Source organism: Aquarana catesbeiana, linkage group LG06 (genome assembly GCF_042186555.1).
Source record: "Aquarana catesbeiana isolate 2022-GZ linkage group LG06, ASM4218655v1, whole genome shotgun sequence".
NCBI classification, from domain to species: Eukaryota; Metazoa; Chordata; class Amphibia; order Anura; family Ranidae; genus Aquarana; species Aquarana catesbeiana.
In genome coordinates this window covers 133,207,405-133,228,943 of record NC_133329.1, presented here as the reverse complement: position 1 = coordinate 133,228,943, position 21,539 = coordinate 133,207,405, and the positions used below count along the sequence as shown (strand labels likewise).

Sequence of the window (21,539 nt, the reverse complement as noted above, 5' to 3'; positions counted from 1 at the left end):
CAAGTTGTGGAGAAGTTTAAAGCCGGGTTAGGTTATAAAAAATAAAAATAATATATCTATAATATGCTTTGAACGCCTCACATCTCACTGTTCAATCCATCATCCAAAAATGGAAAGAATATGGCACAACTACAAACCTACCAAGACATGGCTGTCCACCTAAAGAAAACTGACAGGCTGGGCAAGCAGAGCATTAATCGGAGAAGCGACCAAGAGGCCCATGGTAACTCTGGAGGTCCACAGCTCAGATGGGATAATCTGTCCACGGAACAACTATTAGTCGTGCACTCCATAAATCTGGCCTTTATGGAAGAGTGGCAAGAAGAAAGCCATTGTTGAAAGAAAGTCATAAAAAGTTGTTTGTGAGAAGCCATGTGGAGGATAAAGAAATCATGTGGAAGAAGGTTCTCTGGTCAGATGAGACCAAAATTAATCTTTTTGGCCTAAAAGCAAAACGTCTGTGGCGGAAAACCTAACACTGCACATCACCCTCAACACACAATTCCAACTGTGAAACGTGGTGGCAACATAATGTGGAGATGCTTTTCTTCAACGGGGACAGGGTAACTGAGAGTTGATGGGAAGATGGATGGAGCCAAATACAGGGCAATCTTAACCACTTAAGGACCGAGCCTCTTTCTGAAACTTGGTGTTTACAAGTTAAAATCAGCTTTTTTGCTAGAAATTTACTTGGAACCCCCAAACATTATAATATTTTTTTTCTTCTAACACCCTAGAGAATAAAATGGGGGTCACTGCAATAATTTCTGTCACACCGTATTTGCGCAGCGGTCTTACAAGCACACTTTTTTTTTTTTTTGTGGAAAAAATATACTTTTCTTGCATTAAAAAAAATAAGGCAACAGTAAAATTAGCCCCTTCTTCCTTCTTTCTTCCTTCTTCCTTCTTTCTTCCTTCTTCCTTCTTTCTTCCTTCTTCTTCTTTCTTCCCTTCTTCTTTCTTTCCTTCTTCTTTCTTTCCTTCTTCTTTCTTTTCCTTCTTCTTTCTTTTCCTTCTTCTTTCTTTTCCTTCTTCTTTCTTTTCCTTCTTCTTTCTTCTTTCTTTTCCTTCTTCTTCTTTTTTTTTTTTTTCTTCAAGATGTTTCGGCAAATAGATTGATAGCCAACACGTCGCGCTTCAAAATTGTGGAATGGCGACAAACTTTTGCCCTTAATCTCCATAGGCGATGTTTAAAAAATTCTATAGCTTGCATGCCTTGAGTTAGGAGGTCTAGGGCTAGAATTCTTGCTCTCACTCTAACGATCGCAGGGATACCTCACATGTGTGGTTTGAACACAGTTTTCATATGCAGGCGCTACTCGCGTATGCGTCCGCTTTTGCACGCAAGCTCTTATTTTACTTTTTATTTTTACACTGTTCTTTTAACTGCTTATGGACCTCCGCACGCCGATATACGTCCTAACTTTGAAAAGGAATATTGTTTTGGCAGCTAGCTGCCAAAACCCCGGTATCCCCTTCTTCGGCCGGCAGTCCGCTTTCCAATTTAATATCAGTCTCTGCGGCGGTTTCGCCACAAGCTCACTTTTATTGGCGGTGGGAGAGGGGCCCCCTCCGCCGCTTACCGGAGCCGTCAGCGCGGTTGTGCGACGTTGTACCCAAACAAAATTTTTTTCCTACAAATAGATCTTTCTTTTGGTGGTATTTGATCGCCTTTGCGGTTTTTATTTTTTGCGCTATAAACAAAAAAAAAGAGCGAAAATTTTGAAAAAAAACAATGTTTTGTACTTTTTGCTATAATATCCCCATTTTTTTTAAACTAATTTTTTCTCACTTTAGGCCTATATGTAATCTACATATTTTTGGTAAAAAAAAAATCGCAATAAGCGCATATTGATTGGTTTGCCTACAAAATAGGGGATAGATTTAGAGCATTTTTATTTTATTTAATTTATTTTTTTACTAGTAATGGCGGCAATCAGCGATTTGCCCCCCCCCCCCCGGTAAAAATTTGACTGGCAGTGAAGGGGTTAACACTAGGGGGCGGTGAAGGCGTTAACTGTTGCCTGGGAGGTGATAACTGAAGGGGGAGGGACTAACTAAAGGAAGTGACGGATCGTGGTTCCTAGCTAATAGGAACACACGATCTGTCACTCCAGTCAGAACAGGGAAGTGTGTGTGTGTTTACACACACTCGTCCCGGTTCTGTCGCTCGTGGCCGGTGTGACAAATTATTGCAACTACAACCGTTTTATTCATATAATTTTTTTTTTTTTTTTACCTCCTCTGTAGCTCAAAACATGCAACCTGTAGAGAAATTTTTTTTTTTTTTTTTTTTGCCTATGGAGATTTTTAAGGGTAAAAGTTTGTCGCCATTCCACGAGCTAACACAATTTTGAAGCGTGACTTGTTGGGTATCAATTTACTCGGCGTAACATTATCTATAAAAAGAAATTGGGCTAACTTTACTGTTGTGTTTTTTTTTTTTTTTTAATTCAAAAAAGTGTATTTTCTCCAAAAAAAAGTGCGCTTGTAAGACCGCTGCGCAAATACGGTGTGACAAAGTATTGCAACGACCGCCATTTTATTCTCTAGGGTGTTAGGACCCCTAAACATTATACATTTTTTTTTCTAAGTAATTTTCTAGCAACTAAAACTGTTTTTAACTTGTAAACAACAAATCTCAAAGAGGCTCGGTCCTTAAGTGGTTAAAAAAAAAAAAAAATTGTCACCATTATTCCTATTACAAGGAGCATCCCTTGTAATAGGAAAAAAAGCATGTCAGGACCTCAGATCTCGTATTTACACTAAAATGCAATAAAAAAAAGTTTTAAAATTATTTATTTTTTTTTTTTTTCTTAAGAGCTATGGGCGGAAGTGACGTTTCTGACGTCGCTTTCGCCCAGCAATGGTATGGAGCTGGGTGGGGGGCTATCTTCCCCTCACTCAGCTCCATACCATACACGAAAAAGGACCCGATTGCCTCTGGCAGCTCCGGTAAGCGGCGGAGGGCACCGAAGAGCAGCCGGGTGGGGGGCACCTCTCCTACCGCGGATAAGTGATCTTGCGGCGAATCCGCTGCAGCAACAGTTTTTATCTGAAACCGGACCACTCACTGAAGTGGATACCGGGGTTATGGCAGCTAGCTAGCTGCTGCCATAACAATATTCCTCTTCAAAGTGCTGACGTATATCGGTGTGAGCTGGTCCGGAAGTGGTTAAAAGAAAACCTGTTAGTCTGCAAAAGACTTGAGACTGGGGCCGAGGTTCACCTTTCTAGCAGGACAACGACCATAAAAATACAGCCAGAGCTACAATGGAATATTTTAGATCAAAGCATATTCATGTGTTAGAATGGCCCAGTCAAAGTCCAGACCTAAAGCCATTTGAGAATCTGTGGCAAGACATGAAAACTGCTGTTCACAGACGCTCTCCATCCAATCTGACAGAACTTGAGCTAATATGCAAAGAAGAATGGGCAAAATGTCACTCTATAGATGTGGAAAGCTGGTAGAGACATCCCCAAAAAGACATGCTGCTGTAATTGCAACAAAAGGTGGTTCTACAAAGTATTGACTCAGTGGGGCTGAATACAAATGCACGCCACACTTTTTTCATATATTTGTGTTCGTCTATCACATAAAATACATTTTATTACTATTGCCTTTTGTACCACCACCCCCTCCCTTTAGAATGTAAGCTCTATGAGCAGGGCCCTCCTGTCCCTTCTGTATTATACTGTACTGTAATTGTGCCGTCCCCCCTCTGCATTGTAAAGTGCTGTGTAAACTGTTGGCGCTATATAAATCGTGTATAATAATTAATTTTAAGTTTTTGGTTGTAACATGACAAAATGTGGAAAATTTCAAGGGGGTATGAATACTTTTTTCAAGGCACTGTATATCTGTTTTGAGAGAAGTCTGGTAGATGCCTCAACTGGTTACCTAATGAAAATGCTTCCTGACAGGGTTTGGCTTCAAAAACTGAGTTGCTGACCTTCAGCAGTCTCTAACCACTCGCTAAATGGCATGGCTGGGCGAAACTACGCGTGCCCGCTGCTCGCCCCTGGAACCGATGCGAGTGCCCGACGGTCGTGATCACCTCCAGGCTCCCGCGATTGCTGCTGACACACCGAGAACCGGGATCTGTGTGTGTAAACAGTTTCCGGTTCTCTGAGGGGAGAAGACAGATCATCTGTTCATACAAAGTATGAACAGCGATATGTAATCTCCCCTAGACAGTCCCCTCCCCCCTTCAGTTAGAACACAGAGAGGGAACACCATTAACCCCTTGATCACCCCCTAGTGGTTAACTCCTTCCCTGCCAGTGATATTTTTTTACAGTAATCCGTGCATTTTTATAGCACTGATTGCTGTATAAGTGCCAGTGGTCACAAAAAATGTGTCAAGTGTGTCCGCCATGATGTCGCAGTCCAAATAAAAATCGAAGATCGCCGCCATTACTAGTAAAATAATAAAAATGCCATAAAACTATCCCCTATTTTGTAGACGCTATAACTTTTGCGCAAACCAATATACGCTGCTTGCGATTTTTACCAAAAATATGTAGAAGAATACATATCGGCCTAAACTAAGGAAAAAAAATGTTTTTTTTATTTATATATTTTTTGGGGATATTTATTATAGTAAAAAATATTGCCTTTTTTTTTTTTATTTCAAAACTGTCGTTCTTTATTGTTGTTTATAGCGAAAAAAAATAAAAACCACAGAGGTGATCAAATACCACCAAAAGAAAGCCCTATTTGTGGGGGGAAAAAAACATCAAGTTCGTTTGGGTGCAACGTCGCATAACCATTCAATTGTCAGTTAAAGCGACGCAGTGCCGAATCGCAGAAAGTGCTCTAGTCAGGAAGGGGATAAAATCTTCTGGGGCTGAAATGGTTAACCGCTTCAGCCCCAGAAGATTCGGCTGCTCAATGACCAGGCCATTTTTTGCGATTCAGCACTGCATCGCTTTAACTGACAATTGCACGGTTGTGCCCAAACAAAATTGAAGTTCTTATTTTCCCACAAATAGAGCTTTCTTTTGGTGGTATTTGATCACCTCCTGCGGGTTTTTATTTTTTGTGCTATAAACAAGAGCGACAATTTTGAAAAAAACACTATCTTTTACTTTTTGCCACATTTTATCGAAAAAAAATTTTTTTTTTCCTCAGTTTAGGCCGATATGTATTCTTTTACATATTTTTGGTAACAAAAAAGCGATAAGCGTATATTGATTGGTTTGGGCAAAAGTTATAGCGTCTACAAAATAGGAGATAGATTTATGGCATTGTTGTTTGCTTATTTTTTTACTAGGAATTTCGGCGATCTGCCTTTTTTTTTTTTTTCCTTCCAGGACTGCGACAATATGGAGGACACTTTTGGGACCATTAACAATTATACAGCGATCAGTGCTATAAAAATGCACTGATTACTGTGTAAATGTCACTGGCAGGGAAGGGGTTAACTGTGTTCCCTGGGTGTGTTCTAACTGTGGGGGGTGGGACTGTCTAGGAGGGGAGAGAGAGCACTCGCATCAGGGTCGTGCACACGCTGCCCCTACTGGCTAAAAGGCAGAGCAACGTAACATAACGTTGTTTCGACCTTCCGTGCCATTCTGCACTAAAACTGTGCCAGCTGGTCGGCAAGCGGTTAATTGAGTGTCAGTACTCCTTATCCCTCTACTCCTTACCTCTATGCACTTTATCAGAGAAGTGACTTGTAGCATTAAAGGTCTAAATCCCCCCCCCCCCCCCCCCATCATCTCCCAGTCCCTCATTATACTTTTTTATACTTGCCTTAGCCCAATCTCTATCCAGTGCTGTGCCCGAGAGCAGCGGCTATCTCCACTTTCTTCTTCCTCACAGCTTGATGATAGTGGGAACCATTGTCTCCTGCTGCAGTCAATCAAATCCTGTGGTGAGGGGGCAAGGCCAAGCTGTGCTTTCTGTGTCTATAGACCTAGGCAGTGTGCTCAGGTTCGAGCCCACACAAGAAGCAACTTCCTATGGGGGCACTTGCCGAGGGCGTACCCAGTAGCGCCAGCAGGGAACCCCCCATATGAGGAGGCTAGGGGCTACTCTGCAAAACCATTGCACGTATGTTTATGAAAAAGTACAATTGCTCTATGCATCATGAGCAACGAGCAACACTTTTAGAAAACTTCAGCGATGACAGTCTAAATTGGGGGTGTCCAAACTTTTTTCAAAGTGGGCCAGATTTGATGAAGTGAACATGCGTGAGGGCCGACCGTTTTGCCTGACATTCTTTGAACCATTAAAATGAAATGCAAATTAACTAATACACCGCCCAACAATTTGGATATACCGTATTTGTCAGTGTAACACGCACCTTCACTTTAAGAGGGAAGTTTCAGAAAAAAACTTAAATTTTAAACAAAGAACTGTGAAGCAAAATAAGAGTTGGTGCCCATCTGCAGCCTCACCATTGCAATGGGTGTAGCCTGATCCATGCCCATCTGCAGCCTCAAAGGGGACAGGGAGGGGGCGGGGCGAGTGCCAACAGATTACATACAGGAGAATCTCCTCTTTAGTCGGTGGCCTCTTTAATACAAAGTCCTGCCTCCTATGATTGACAGAACAGTCGTCCAATGTCAGCCCAGGAGACGGGACTTCTATCTATCTACAAATTATCAGTGGGGCTGTATGATACCGGAACGTAGGCTGGGCTTCGGACTTGCCTGGTCTATATAATAAATATTGTGGCATTATTATGTTTTGATAGGTAAATTAATGTGTAAGTGCTCCAGCTGTTTGTCCTTAGAACTAAATGCATCATGATTAGAGCAGGCAGACTTTGAATTGATTGCAGGCCTACACTATACAAGTTGACTGGCTCTGAACATTTCCTCCAGGAAATGACAGGCAGAGTGCTTTCTAGCTGCACAAGTTTATTTGATCTTGTTTATCGCCAGAACTGTTGATTAGCAGTCTATTGTTTACATTTTTCTTCACTAGAATGTGTTACCTGTCAGTGGCGAATCTGAACATAAAGGCATAATTGAATTTGATGTTAAAGTATCTGAAGCCTCTTTAAAGCAGACCTATCAAGCTAGGGAAAAAAAGGCTACAAAGCAACAAAATTAAAATTTTATGTTAAAATCAGACCTGTGAACTTTTGGTTAGATAACATAGTGCACCTGTGCCCAGAGTATGGACACTACTATTCTAGTCGGCCTTAAAGCTTTAAAATAAGCCCTCACTGAGCTCTGTAGCTGCAGGCACTGTGGAGAAATTAAGGCTGCATTCACACTGGAGCGTTTTCAGCTCTTAAAACGCCTGAAAAACTCCACAACAAGCAAAACCCCATTCATTTACATGGCCCCTGTTCACATCTGAGCATTTTGTAGCCTGAAGCAATACGCCTGAAGCTCAAAGTACATGAGCTTCCTTTTGGGCAAATTACAGGCGTTTTTCTGCTTTCTACATTTTTGACCTGTGCAAAATGCGGCAAAAAACACGCGACTTTCTCCCTGAAGACAAAACGCTCAGGTGTGAATGCAGCCTAAAGTAAAACAAAGTCCAAACAAGAATAGTTTATTGTAAAGTGTGTGTGTGTGTGTGTGTGTGTATATATGTATTAAAAAGATCATGATTCTCGCGACGTAAAATCTTTCACATTATACAAAAAAAAAAAAATGGGCTAACCTTACTAGTTAGATTTTTTTTTTTTTTTTTCCACAGTGTGACATAAAATATTGCAACAACCACTATTTTATTCTCTAGGGTGTCTACTAAAAAAATATATATGTTTGGGGGTTCTAAGTAATTTTCTAGCAAAAAAAATGATTTTAACTTGAAACCAACTTACACAGGAAGTCTATTCCATTGGCAGACTGTTACAATGTCTATTCTTAAGTTCAACTGATAAAGAATGTTTTGTTACTTGGCAGACTGCCCAGTTTTTCTCTTCCTTTCTTTTGTGGGCTATGGCTTCAGAAGAGCAGAGAGAATTCTTTGCATAGAAAGAATTGTGAAACACTTTAGTCAAGATCGCGATAACTATTGTTGACGATAATTTGTGCAGCTCTAAAATATATATATATCTATATATATATAGATATATATATAGATATATATATATTATAAATTTTCTCTATTGATGTCTCTGATGGCTGGGGGTCCCAGCCATAACCTAATTGCAGCCAATTCCACGTAATCACTACGCAGTGATTGACTGTGAGTGATCAGCCTTGGATACAGACTGTCTGCGTCCAGGGCTGATCACCTGCAGGTGAATAATGTATAGTGAGAGAGCTGCGAGCCTCCAGCCCCATACACACGATCCGAATATCGGACGAATGATCGTCCGTTTTTGTTTGCATGCTAATCTCACATCGAATCTGATGAGTTTACTAAAGTCCCGAAAATTCCCGTACGACAGAATAAAAATTCGGAAGCGATGTCATGTGTTGCAATGCATTTGTATTGCATTTTCGAACGATAGCTGTACCGATTAAACGAAAATCGTACGATCTGGCATCGTACGGAAAAAATTTCCGTGCATGTCCGATAGAATAATATCGGATGAACTGTCCTGATCGGCTCTCGAAAGCTCTGTACTAACGATCCGATTATCGTACGATCGTTTCGAATGCGGCATTTTACGTACGATTTTCGGATCGTGTGTACGGGGCTTCCCATTGCTTTCCATGGGGCTGCCTCCCACAGCTAATCACTGGGACCCCAAACTGGGGTTCTTGTGTGTACACAGTCAGGCCAATTCGCATGTGATAATTTGGCCTTTACATGCCCCCTCCTTCTTTTTTTTTTTTTTTTTTTTTTTTAATTTTGAACTTCCTAGAGAATAGATTAGTGCTGCAGCCGCTGCTGAACATCATTTTACTGTAGTGAATGCAAAAGAATGTGCAGCTATGCGCTGCAATGAAACTGCTACTTATAAGTCAAAGTATGTCTAGAATGCATTTTGGTGTGAACAGGCCCTAAATGTAAAACTGCCCTTTACATTAAGCTTCACCCAAATAGGGTGTGTGTGTGGCAGAGCGCAGAAAGGCAGATGCCCCTACGAAGTATACACTCCACGTGAGCAAGGCGCCAGGTGGCAGGAATGTGCTTGTCAGGATGTTACCAGGGAGGCCCTTGAAACAAAGATGACAACCTATAGGCAGGAACTTATCAGAGGAAAATTTCATAGGCTGGTGATGCTGTAAAGCCTCCCCTGAACTGGGGGCAGGAAGTGATGGTGACAAGGTTTGGTAGCTACAAGTGTATGTGTGTGTGTGTGTGTGTGTGTATATATGTGTGTATATATATATATATATATATATATATATATATATATATATATATATATATATATATATATATATATATATATATATATATATATATATATATATATATATACATACATACACACACACACACACACACACACACACACACACACACACACACACACACACACACACACACACACACACACACACACACACACACACACACACACACACACATATATATATAATTTTATTTTTATCTGTCATCTTTCTCTCTTGTATGGGATATATTTATTTTTTTAGAATAGTTTATTTAACACGTTAATCTTCACTTATCACAACAAAGGCACTGAAATTATAGCATCTTTCCTCTTAGGGCTCATTCATATTTTACTGTTCTGGTGCATTGCATTACGGCAGCCCATTCTTAATGCAGTGCACCGCAATATGTTATGTGTGTTGCAGTGCCATTGAAAATGTCATTGCATTAAAGTGTTTTTATGATGCATTATTGCAGTGCATGGGTATGAACAGGCTCTTATTTTCTCTAGCATCAGGGATATGGCAGCCTGCCAGTCTTCCAATGTAAGCAAAGAGCAGAAGTAAGCTGTTAAAGGCCCCTTCGGAATATGTTTTGATCTTTAAAGCGGAGCTCCACCCAAAAGGGGAAGTTCCGCTTTAATGCCTCCTCCCCATTCCTCTTTGACATTGTGGCTTTTTTTGGGAGGAGGGGGTATCTGGTTTTGACAAGTACCCATTCCCAGTTCCGCTTGGATCATCTAGGCAATCTGAGCGTAAGTTGCTTTTCTCCCTCTCGACAGTCTTCTAGGACACGTCACATGCTCATAGCACATGTGCAACAGGCACCCGGCGGTGACAGCTTGCAGCTCCACAGGAGGCTCGCGGTTGCATTTTGGTTGGGTTTTTGAGTGCAAGACCCATATGCATTTTTACTTCGTTTTTGCAAGGGAGCAGTGTGAAAGTAGCCTGAAGGTGTGGAGCGTGTGTGTGTTTTTTGTGGGGTGTGTTTTTTTTTTTTTTTTTTTTTTTTTTTTTTTTTCCCGCCTTTTTTGACTATTTTGTTTGAGTGGCTGGGGGGACTGGCAGGGAAGCGGACCTACAATTTTTCATGCCTGTTTTAAAGCCAGTTTACTGCTTGTTAAGAATATGTAACAAATGTCTGAAGTTTGGGCACAGGTACAGTACCTGTTTATTCTGCTTCTTTCACATGCAGAGCTACTGCTTCTGTAAAGATGGCCGTGCATGCAGAATTGCCCAACCTACACAGCCACTGCCCATTGTATTGTAAGCAATCCTCCATTTATCTCACTACAGGTACCAGGTCACCTTTACCAACTTTGATGTAAGATCATATGTATTTCAGAAGTAAGGTTGTTCGTGCTCCCTAATTGGATTTTGCTCATGAGCAAAATGTATGCGCTACCATTGCCTACCTCCTGAAAAGGCTAGCATCTTGGCTGTTATGCTGATCCATTGGCTTTAATACTTTGCCACTCAACATGAAAAAATCTGCATCAACTAAAATCTGAATTCCTGGTCTGCATTTTTCTGAGCCAGTAACTTAGAGACCCTTGCAGGACAAAGTGACAGTGGGGGGCATTTATAAAAATGGACTTATTTGCAGTTGCATTATAAATCAGAGAAGCTACAGATTAGCAAATAAGGAATAGATTTTTTTGGGACCTGATTTACATAATAAACTAGCTGGTGTAAAAGTACACCTTATCTGCATGTGTATAAAAAGGTGCTCCTTAGCATTCTGAAGTATTTTCTGAGATTAAACTTAAGGCCCCTTTCACACTGGGGCGGTGGGTGCGTCGGCAGTAAAGCGCTGCTATTTTTAGCAACGCTTTACCATCAATTTCACTGTGCTATTCAGCCACTAGCGGGGAGCTTTTACCCCCCACCCCCCACCCCCGCGCGCTAGCTGCCGAGAAAGGGTTAAAAACCAGACGCGAAAGGGTTAAAACCACCGCAAAGCGCCGCTGCGGCAGCGCTATGCCGGAAGTATAGCCGCGCTGCCCCATTGATTTCAATGCCAGCGCACTGCTCCAGTGTGAAAGCCCTCGGGGCTTTCACCCTGGAGAGACAGCAGTGGCTCTTTCAGGGCACTTTGCAGGCGCTATTTTTAGCGCTGTAGCACCTGCAAACCGCCCCAGTGTGAAAGGGGTCTAATAGGTGCTTGCAGTTGTGACACAACAGAGAAGTGACAGTTGCTATGTGGCTGCACTGCAACACAAAACGTCAACTGTTGCTTTGTTTTTAAAACCAACCCAAAGGTTTAAAGCTGATCTCCAGGTTTCCTGTCACTTTAGTTTGTTTGCACCAAGCTAGTCCAAACAACCTATTTCCTTTTACAAAGGGCCGTCTTGGCTTTAAGCACTGTATGTAGTTTAAGGTACGTGCAGTACACAGCGCTGGGTTCTGGCTGTGAGACAGATACTTCCCATCTCACACTCCGAACAAAACCGAGTTGGGATGAGCGGCACTCTAGCCATTCAGAGGCAGCTTTGTTTTTTGTGAATTAATTAAAAGCTTTCTCTGGTTGAGGCAGAGAGGCTGGCAGATGACGTCACAATCTCTCGAATACGCACAGAATACAAATCTGCCTCTAATGACTGAACGCCGCTCAGACTGTTTTTATTGTTGTGTGGGAAGGAAGTCATTCTCAGAACCGAGACCCAGCACTGTATGTATGTAGCTTGAAGCTACATACAGATTTATATAGCACTTAGAACCAAGGCAGCTCTTTGTGAAGGAAATCGTTCGTTTGGACCAGCTTGGTCCAAACAAACAAGTTAAAATGACAGGAAACTGGATATTAGCTTTAAAGTGTTTTTTTACCCTAAAAGGGGGGGGGGGGGGAAGCCCTGTTTCCCTAAAGCATGTTATGCAGCACAGTGCTTGTGCTGTGCCATTTGGCGCCTTCTTTCGCCTAAAAACATGACTGATCCTGCCTGGCTATACCGTCCCCACTGTAAACTGACCACCTTTTATCATGGCTGCTGAGCCCCGACACCATGGTCAGTTTACATGCCTCTGTCATCCGCAGCTCTCCTCTGTCGTCCTCCCCCTTCCCTGTGTTATATAAAAAAAATAAGCTGATCTATACCTATATTGGAGAGTCTTCTGGTGCTCACGTGACTCCTCTGTGCTCTCTCCTCCCCGGCTGATTTCAGCAGCACTCTGCTCCGGGCAGAGGAGAGAGCCGAGGAGTCATGTGGGCGCAGGGGGACGCTCTGATATAGGTATAGATTGTCATTTTTTTTATATAGCACGGGGACACATATTGTGTGTTAGAAGGGATGGGAGGTTTTTATAGTAGTGGCTTGGCAAACACTTTATACTAAGGTCAGTATCTTCTTCCCTTCTTTTTTTTTTTTTTTGCAACAGCGCAGTCTTTGTGCCTTGAGCTTGTTCTCAGCGCATAAATGGTGGCCATCCAGCAACAGATGTGGCCATTAAATCCCACCATATTTGTTTTAAGAATTGCCTACTAACTTTTTTGTTTTACTTTCAGCTTCCCGTGTGTGTGGTGTGTTTTCAGTGTCGTAGAAATCTCTCTTTGACTGCTACTAGATTAGACAAAAACTTAATCAAATAGGGGACCATATTCATAAGCACAGGGCCGTGTTCTGATTGGTGGCTCTGTTTAGGATTTCGGCCCCTCTTGCTGGCTGTAGCTCTACCCCATTCGCAAGCCCAATTTATTGGCACTCCTATGGGGGAGGTAGACTGAGCTCCTGCCCCTCCCTAAGCGGAGTCGTCCTTTATTTTTATGAATGAACAAACAGCACTGATTGATCATTCATGAAAGTAAATAATTGCTGCTTGTTCATCAATAACAAAAGCTTGCACCAGCTTGCAGCACTGCGTGAGCTCTCTGTAGCTGTTTGTAAATACACACCTCTGACAGGTGGATCACACGGCCTTGCAGTACTGAGTGATCTTTTTTATGAATGAACAATTGGGACCGGTGCCGTGTATTTCATAGCCCCACGCTGCTGCCAGTTCATAATCTTAAGATCACATAACCTGCAGCACTGTGACCCACCTCCTGGGGCTCTGTATGTTTACAAGCCCCTTCCGACCGCTCACACAGGGCCATTGGCTTTGCGATCTTTTTACTATTGTGAACCAGTAGTGCTGCGGTCTGTCATACACGGCACTAATTGTTTAAAAAGAAGAAAAGTCACTCTGTGTTGTGGCACTGTGTGATCCACCTGCAAAGGCTATGTATGTTTACAAGCAGCCAGCCCCAGAGCTCTGTTGTAAATGGTGGTTTTGATCTCCAGAGCCCCAAAACTGGCATTGTTGATCAGTCTCCTTTCTAGCAGCATGGTCGGAAAGGGGGGGGGGGGGGGGATAGGGGGTGGGCGCAAGACGGTCTGACCATGCTGCTTGGCAATGACTGGACAGATCCAAACAGGACTGAGATCTACATGTACTTGGTCCCCCTAACAAATTTTATTACATTTTTTAATATCTCAGGAGACTTCTTGCCTGTCGGCCACTAGTTGTCAAACTCAATGATGGATGTTTCTGGCGTGTTCAGACAAGGCATATGTTTCATCAAATAATGATTTACTGAACATTTCTGTCATTGTACTGCATTACAAAGTGTGCTATGAACTTTCGTAATTATAAATATACTTTTTCATTCTTAATTTAAATATTTTCAGTTCTTGTTTTCTTTTAAAAGTTAGTCTGTTTGGAGTTGTCTAGGAAACCAGCTAGCATCCTCGTGACTCACCCTGTGGGGTGTGGTAGCTGAGCCTTAGGGGAAACTGTTCAGATAATTATTTCGTTTAAATATTTATGAATATGTTTTTATTGGATTTCCTGTACAGCTGTGCTTTTTGGATAGTTGAAGTTGTTTTGTCGCTCACCCCTGGTTCAAGTATCTCTGTGATTTTGGCACCAGTAAAATGAAGGTGTTTAATAAGCAGGTGCTGAATTTGCTTTCAATTGCTACTCCATGTGAAGTGCTCTTTATTAGAATTGTCCATTTGGAGCTTGCGCTGCAGCTTTCATTTTATTTGCATCTTGGGACTGATTAATAAGGTGTGTATGCATAATATAACTCGACAATGTTCTTCTCTATTGGACTTTCCCTTCCTGCAGTATGATCTGAAACCCTGAGAATGGATTATTCCCATCTACACACCTATGCGCCTCCCCAGTATGTCCCAGAAAATACTGGGTACACATATGCATTAAGGTGAGACTTCTTCACAAAGGCAAATTATTACTGTTATTAAAATGAGAGCAACTGTTATTCCGTGTTTAGAGATGGGAAGGTTGAGATTAGTCTGTCCAAACAATTCACTTAAAGGGGTTTATAAACAATCACCTTGTAAAACCAGGGTGGATAAAAATTGATTTAAACAAAAAAAAAAAAAAAAAAAATCTAGTTTATCTAAAAATAGTTTTCTATTTAAGATGCATTAATAATTTAGTTTATTCAGAATGAAATGTAGCTTAATTATGTAGCATGAGGCTGTATATTTTGCAATATTAACCGTTTTGGTAAATTCCATTCAATAAATCCAAGCTCTGCAAGCTGAAATAACATGCACTGCATTGATGATAAAGATTCTAACTACCAGCAAGAATGTGTCTTTGTCTGAATGGATGCCTCGGCTCGGGTGCCCCCATAGCAAGCCGTTTGCTGTGGGGGCACTCAACAGGAGGGAGGGGCCAGGGGTGCTGAAGAGGGACCCAAGAAGAGGAGGATCCGTGCTGCTCTGTGCAAATCCACTATACAGAGCAGGTAAGTATAACCTGTGTGTGTGTGTGGTGTTTTTGTTTTAAAAAAAAAAAGACTTTAGTATCACTTTGTATACCGCATGCATATAAGCTTTAAAAAAGTAGAAGTCCACCGTAAAATTAAAATCTATGCATCTATAGACCTCCACGACCTAACACTAACCTATCTAGCCCTGTAAAGTTTAGATCTGTATACATACCGTTTTTGAAGCCGATCCAACCCGATCTCCAGTGGCGGACGCTCTGCAGAGGGCACGGCCGACAACTGCTGTGAAATGAATGGGGAGTGATGTCACCCATAGTTACTATGGGGCTTCTGTTGTCGGATGTGTCCTCTGCACCCACTTACACAACAAAGCCGCAGCTGATAGCTCTGCGTGGGATCGGGTCGGAGCGGCTTCAAAAAAGGTATGTATACTGATTTTTTTTTTTTTTTTTCCTGTACAGGGTTAGTGAGGTTGGTGTTAGATCGTGCATGTCTATAGATGCAGGGATTTTAGTTTTAGAGTGGACTTCTACTTTAACTGGTGAACTCAGTCAGTTTCGTACAGGCACTGTAGTATGCCCATGTACAGTGCCTTGAAAAATTATTCATACCCCTTTTAAAATTGTCCACATTTTTGTCATGTTACAACCATAAGGCCTCATGCACACTGGATGTTTTTTGACTTTTTTACAGCAGCTGTTTTTGGCTGTAGACGTTTTTTTCTATAGTCAACTCTCCATGTTATCCTATGTGTCCATGCACACATAGGCTGTTATCAGTAGTTTTGGGCAAAGGCGTTTTTGAGCAGTAAAAAAACAAAAAAAAAACAAAACTAGTGGGTTCTGAGAAATGCTCTAATGCTGACAAACGTCAATGAGCGTTCAAACGTTACTCACCAGCGGTTTTTAACATTTTTGATCCATTGAAAGAAGAAAAAAATTTTTTTTCCTCAAAGAAAAAAAAAGTTAACGCGGAAAAAAGGTAAAATAAAACACTATTACAAGAACGTTGACAAAAGTTGAAAAACTCACTGGTTTTCCAATTATTTATTTAAATTTTTTTTTTTTTTTTTTTTTTTTTTTTTTTACAAATCTGAAAATTATGGCGTGCATTTGTATTTGGCCCCCTTTACTCTGATACCCGTAACTGAAATATAGTGCAGTGGTTCTCAACTCCTGTCCAGGGGCGGATCCGAGAAAATATTGAAGACTGAGGCTGAGCGCGCCCCGGGTAACCAGTCTCTGCGGCCATTCTAAGCATGAATTATTGCTTAGAAACCTCGGGACTGCACTCTCCACCCCCTGTAACTCCCCCTGCAGTTTTTTAGCCTCTCTCCTGCAGGCTGCTGCTTGAGTGGGCGGGATGGGGAGGTGCCTTTTTCCCGAGATCACGCTCGTCTGGAAGAGGGAGATGTGGGCAGCTGCTGAGCAAAGAGAGCCGAGTTAAAGTTCCTGGAGGTGAGCTCTGCTGCCAGCACTACATTGTGGATTTGTTTACAGGCACCTCTATGCTGAGTCTGCTGAGTTACTGCAGCTTAGCATAGAGGTGCTGTTAGAGGACAAATTAGATCTTCATCTTCTTTTCATGAGAAATTGAACTCATTAAAAGATTATGACTGCCCCCTGGTGTATGCCCTCCTGATTCTCCCCCCACCCCAGTGTATCAGTGTATGCCTTTCTGATCCCCCTCCCCCCCAGTGTATGCTCTCCTGATTCTCCCCCCCAGTGTATGCCCTCCTGATTCTCCCCCCCCCCCAGTGTATACCCTCCTGATTCTCCCCCCCCCCCCAGTGTATACCCTCCTGATTCTCCCCCCCCCCAGTGTATACCCTCCTGATTCTCCCCCCCCAGTGTATGCCCTCCTGATTCCCCCCCCCCCCCAGTGTATGCCCTCCTGATTCCCCCCCCCCCCAGTGTATGCCCTCCTGATTCTCCCCCCCCCCAGTGTATGCCCTCCTGATTCTCCCCCCCCCCCAGTGTATGCCCTCCTGATTTCCCCCCCCAGTGTATGCCCTCCTGATTTCCCCCCCCAGTGTATGCCCTCCTGATTTCCCCCCCCAGTGTATGCCCTCCTGATTTCCCCCCCCAGTGTATGCCCTCCTGATTCCCCCCCCCCAGTGTATGCCCTCCTGATTCCCCCCCCCCCAGTGTATGCCCTCCTGATTCCCCCCCCCAGTGTATGCCCTCCTGATTCTCCCCCCCCAGTGTATGCCCTCCTGATTCCCCCCCCCCAGTGTATGCCCTCCTGATTCCCCCGCCCCCAGTGTATGCCCTCCTGATTCCCCCGCCCCCAGTGTATGCCCTCCTGATTCCCCCGCCCCCAGTGTATGCCCTCCTGATTCCCCCGCCCCCAGTGTATGCCCTCCTGATTCCCCCGCCCCCAGTGTATGCCCTCCTGATTCCCCCGCCCCCAGTGTATGCCCTCCTGATTCCCCCGCCCCCAGTGTATGCCCTCCTGATTCCCCCGCCCCCAGTGTATGCCCTCCTGATTCCCCCGCCCCCAGTGTATGCCCTCCTGATTCCCCCGCCCCCAGTGTATGCCCTCCTGATTCCCCCGCCCCCAGTGTATGCCCTCCTGATTCCCCCGCCCCCAGTGTATGCCCTCCTGATTCCCCCGCCCCCAGTGTATGCCCTCCTGATTCCCCCGCCCCCAGTGTATGCCCTCCTGATTCCCCCGCCCCCAGTGTATGCCCTCCTGATTCCCCCGCCCCCAGTGTATGCCCTCCTGATTCCCCCGCCCCCAGTGTATGCCCTCCCGATTCCCCCGCCCCCAGTGTATGCCCTCCCGATTCCCCCGCCCCCAGTGTATGCCCTCCCGATTCCCCCGCCCCCAGTGTATGCCCTCCCGATTCCCCCGCCCCCAGTGTATGCCCTCCCGATTCCCCCGCCCCCAGTGTATGCCCTCCCGATTCCCCCGCCCCCAGTGTATGCCCTCCCGATTCCCCCGCCCCCAGTGTATGCCCTCCCGATTCCCCCGCCCCCAGTGTATGCCCTCCCGATTCCCCCCCAAGTGTATGCCCTCCCGATTCCCCCCCAGTGTATGCCCTCCCGATTCCCCCCAGTGTATGCCCTCCCGATTCCCCCCAGTGTATGCCCTCCCGATTCCCCCCAGTGTATGCCCTCCCGATTCCCCCCCCCCAGTGTATGCCCTCCCGATTCCCCCCCCCCAGTGTATGCCCTCCCGATTCCCTCCCCCCAGTGTATGCCCTCCCGATTCCCTCCCCCCAGTGTATGCCCTCCCGATTCCCTCCCCCCAGTGTATGCCCTCCCGATTCCCTCCCCCCAGTGTATGCCCTCCCGATTCCCTCCCCCCAGTGTATGCCCTCCCGATTCCCTCCCCCCAGTGTATGCCCTCCCGATTCCCCCCCCCCCCCCCCAGTGTATGCCCTCCCGATTCCCCCCCCCCCCCCCAGTGTATGCCCTCCCGATTTCCCCCCCCCCCCCCAGTGTATGCCCTCCCGATTTCCCCCCCCCCCAGTGTATGCCCTCCCGATTCCCCCCCCCCCCAGTGTATGCCCTCCCGATTCCCCCCCCCCCCCAGTGTATGCCCTCCCGATTCCCCCCCCCCCCCAGTGTATGCCCTCCCGATTTCCTCCCCCCCCCCCAGTGTATGCCCTCCCGATTTCCCCCCCCCCCCCAGTGTATGCCCTCCCGATTCCCCCCCAGTGTATGCCCTCCCGATTCCCCCCCAGTGTATGCCCTCCCGATTCCCCCCCCCCAGTGTATGCCCTCCCGATTCCCCCCCCCCAGTGTATGCCCTCCCGATTCCCCCCCCCCCAGTGTATGCCCTCCCGATTCCCCCCCCCAGTGTATGCCCTCCCGATTCCCCCCCCCCAGTGTATGCCCTCCCGATTCCCCCCCCCCAGTGTATGCCCTCCCGATTCCCCCCCCCCAGTGTATGCCCTCCCGATTCCCCCCCCCCAGTGTATGCCCTCCCGATTCCCCCCCCCCAGTGTATGGCCTCCCGATTCCCCCCCCCCAGTATATGGCCTCCCGATTCCCCCCCCCCAGTATATGGCCTCCCGATCCCCCCCAGCGTGTGCCCTACTGTTCCCTGCACACTGCACTACATCCTACTGACCTCTGTACACTGTATTATACTTTAAGTTCAGTTCCGTAAGACCGTAACACCTTATTTTTTGGTAGTGCCCCTCCCGAGACTAGACTCTGGGTCCGCCCCTGCTCCAGTCCTCAGTCAGGACCCACTAACAGGCCAGATTTTAAGTATTACCTTGGGGGCAATTCTGAAATCACTGAGCAGCAAATGATATCACCTTTAATGTATTTCAGTTATCTTACAAACCTGGCCTGTTGGTGGATCCTGAGGACAGGAGTTGAGAGCCATTGATCTAGTTTCACCAATTGCCTTCAGAAGTCACCTAATTAGTAAATAGAGTCCACCTGTGTGTAATTTAATCTCAGTATAAATTAACGCCATGGAACACACCAGACAGGTCAGGGATAAAGTTGTGGAAAAGTTTTTAAAGCAAGGTTGGGTTATGAAAAAAAAAAAATATCCCAAGCTCACGGAGCACTGTTCAATCCATCATCTGAAAATGGGAAAGAGTATGGCACAACTGCAAACATACTAGGAGAGCATTAATCAGAGAAGCAGCCATGGTAACTCTGGAGGAGCTTCTGAAATCCACAGCTCAGGTGGGAGAATCTGCCCACAAGACAACTATTAGTCATGCACTCCAAAAATCTGGCCTTCTATGGAAGAGTGGCAAGAAGAAAGCCATTGTTGAAAGAAAGCCATAAGAAGTCCTGTTTGCAGTTTGCAAGAAGCCATGTGGGGTGATACAGTAAACATGTGGAAGAAGGTGCTCTGGTCAGATGAGACCAAAATTGAACTTTTTTTTTTTGGCCTAAAAGCAAAACGCTCTGTGTGGCGGAAAACGAACAATGCACGTCACCCTGAACACACCATCCCCACCGTGAAACATGATGGTGTCAGCATCATGTTGTGGGGATGCTTTTCTTCAGCAGGAACAGGGAAGTTGGTCAGGGTTGAGGGAGGATGGATGGAGCCCAATACAGGGCAATCTTGGAAGAAAACCTGTTAGAGTCTGCAAAAGACTCGAGACTGGGGCGGAGGTTCACCTTCTAGCAGGACAACGACCCTAAATGTAAAGCCAGAGCCACAATCGAATGGTTTAGATCAAAGCATATTCGTGTGTTAGAATGGCCCAGCCAAAGTCCAGACCTAAATCCAGTTGAGAATCTTTGGCAAGACTTGAAAATTGCCGTTTAGACGCTCTCCATCCAATCTGACAGAGCTTGAGCTTTTTTTTTTTTTTTTTTTTTTTATATTCCTGTCCAGAAGGGATATCCAAAATTCCAAATGTCATCAGACCAAGAGGTGAGAGTAAATCTTCTAATGGGACACCCGTTCTGATGACTACTGTCTAAAAGGTTCATTCCTGTCACTTTGTAGAAATTTGTGTTGGGGCAAGAAGTAAAGTGAACTCCCCAATCCACGCCACACACACACCAAAAATAAACAGACTGGTTTCACAAAAAAGCTACTTAGCTGAAGCACTGTATATATGTTTGATTTGTTAGTGAAGCACTGACTGTTCTGCTAGCTTTGATTTTTGATTTTGCTAAAAGACCTCTGGCCATTGCTCTGGTGTTAGTAAACTGGCAGTAAGCAGTGCCTCTGCAGATGAGTCAGCTGTTTGGCATCTTGGATTTGGATGCTCACAACATCCCCACCCAGTGATAGTATGTAGACATAAACACAGAATGAAGTTGTTTAGCCATAAAAGATTTAATTTGTGCTGTCAGTGTCATGTGTGTTTTGGGGTTTTTTTTTTTTTTTTTAATAGTAATGGGATGTATTCAGCTTTAGGCCTCATGCACACTGGACGTTTTTTACAGCTGCAGCTTTGGGAGTCGAGAGTTTCTTAAACTCCCCAGCATGTTATCCTGTGTCCATGCGCACATTGACGTTCATCAGTGTTTTTTGGCAGGGGTGTTTTCAGGCTGAAAAAAACACCCCCCGAACTACTGCGTTTGAAGAGGAAACGTGGCTATCTGGCATTTGTAAGCGTTTTTGAGCTTCAAGCTTTTGTGGGAGTATAGTTTTGCTAAAACAATACTAAACGCAAATGTGGCAAAACTGTAAACAACAATAATGCAAAAACGCTGCAAAACTTTTTTTTTTTTTTTTTTTTAGGCCTTAAAGAGGAAGTAAGTCCTGATGGGTTTTACTTCCTCATTATGTTGCCTGCCCGCGATGTTCCCGCTGGTGACCGCATCCATCTTCACCCCTCTCCCTTCCGGGGCTGTGGATTCTGGCTCTGACTGGCCGGTGTCACGCGGGTCCTTTAGAAACAGCACGATCGTGCTCTTCAGTGCGCATGTGCAGGCGTAAATGGTAAATATCTCCTAAACTGCACAGGTTTAGGAGATATTTCCAGCACCTACATGTGTAAGCCTTATTATTGGCTCACCTGTAGGTAAAAGTGGTGTAACTAGGTTTACAACCATTTTAGTATGGCCATACACGGCTCAGATTTTGGCTGATTCCTGTCAGATCTG

At 44.7% G+C, this 21,539-nt stretch overlaps 1 protein-coding gene across 6 annotated transcripts in view; it reads left to right on the top strand.

Annotated features, from left to right (window-relative positions):
* The window catches only part of SUN1 (Sad1 and UNC84 domain containing 1), a 135,800-nt gene that overhangs the window by 12,475 nt on the left and 101,786 nt on the right, over window positions 1–21,539 (top strand). For 5 of the 6 annotated variants that reach the window (XM_073636841.1, XM_073636844.1, XM_073636843.1 and 2 more), the window contains exon 2: window positions 14,364–14,460. The exons of the other annotated variant lie outside the window; for it this stretch is intronic. In XM_073636841.1, the coding sequence (XP_073492942.1) occupies window positions 14,384–14,460 (77 nt within the window). In that variant the 5' untranslated portion in view covers window positions 14,364–14,383. The remainder of the gene's footprint in view (window positions 1–14,363; window positions 14,461–21,539) is intronic. 6 annotated transcript variants of the gene reach the window in all.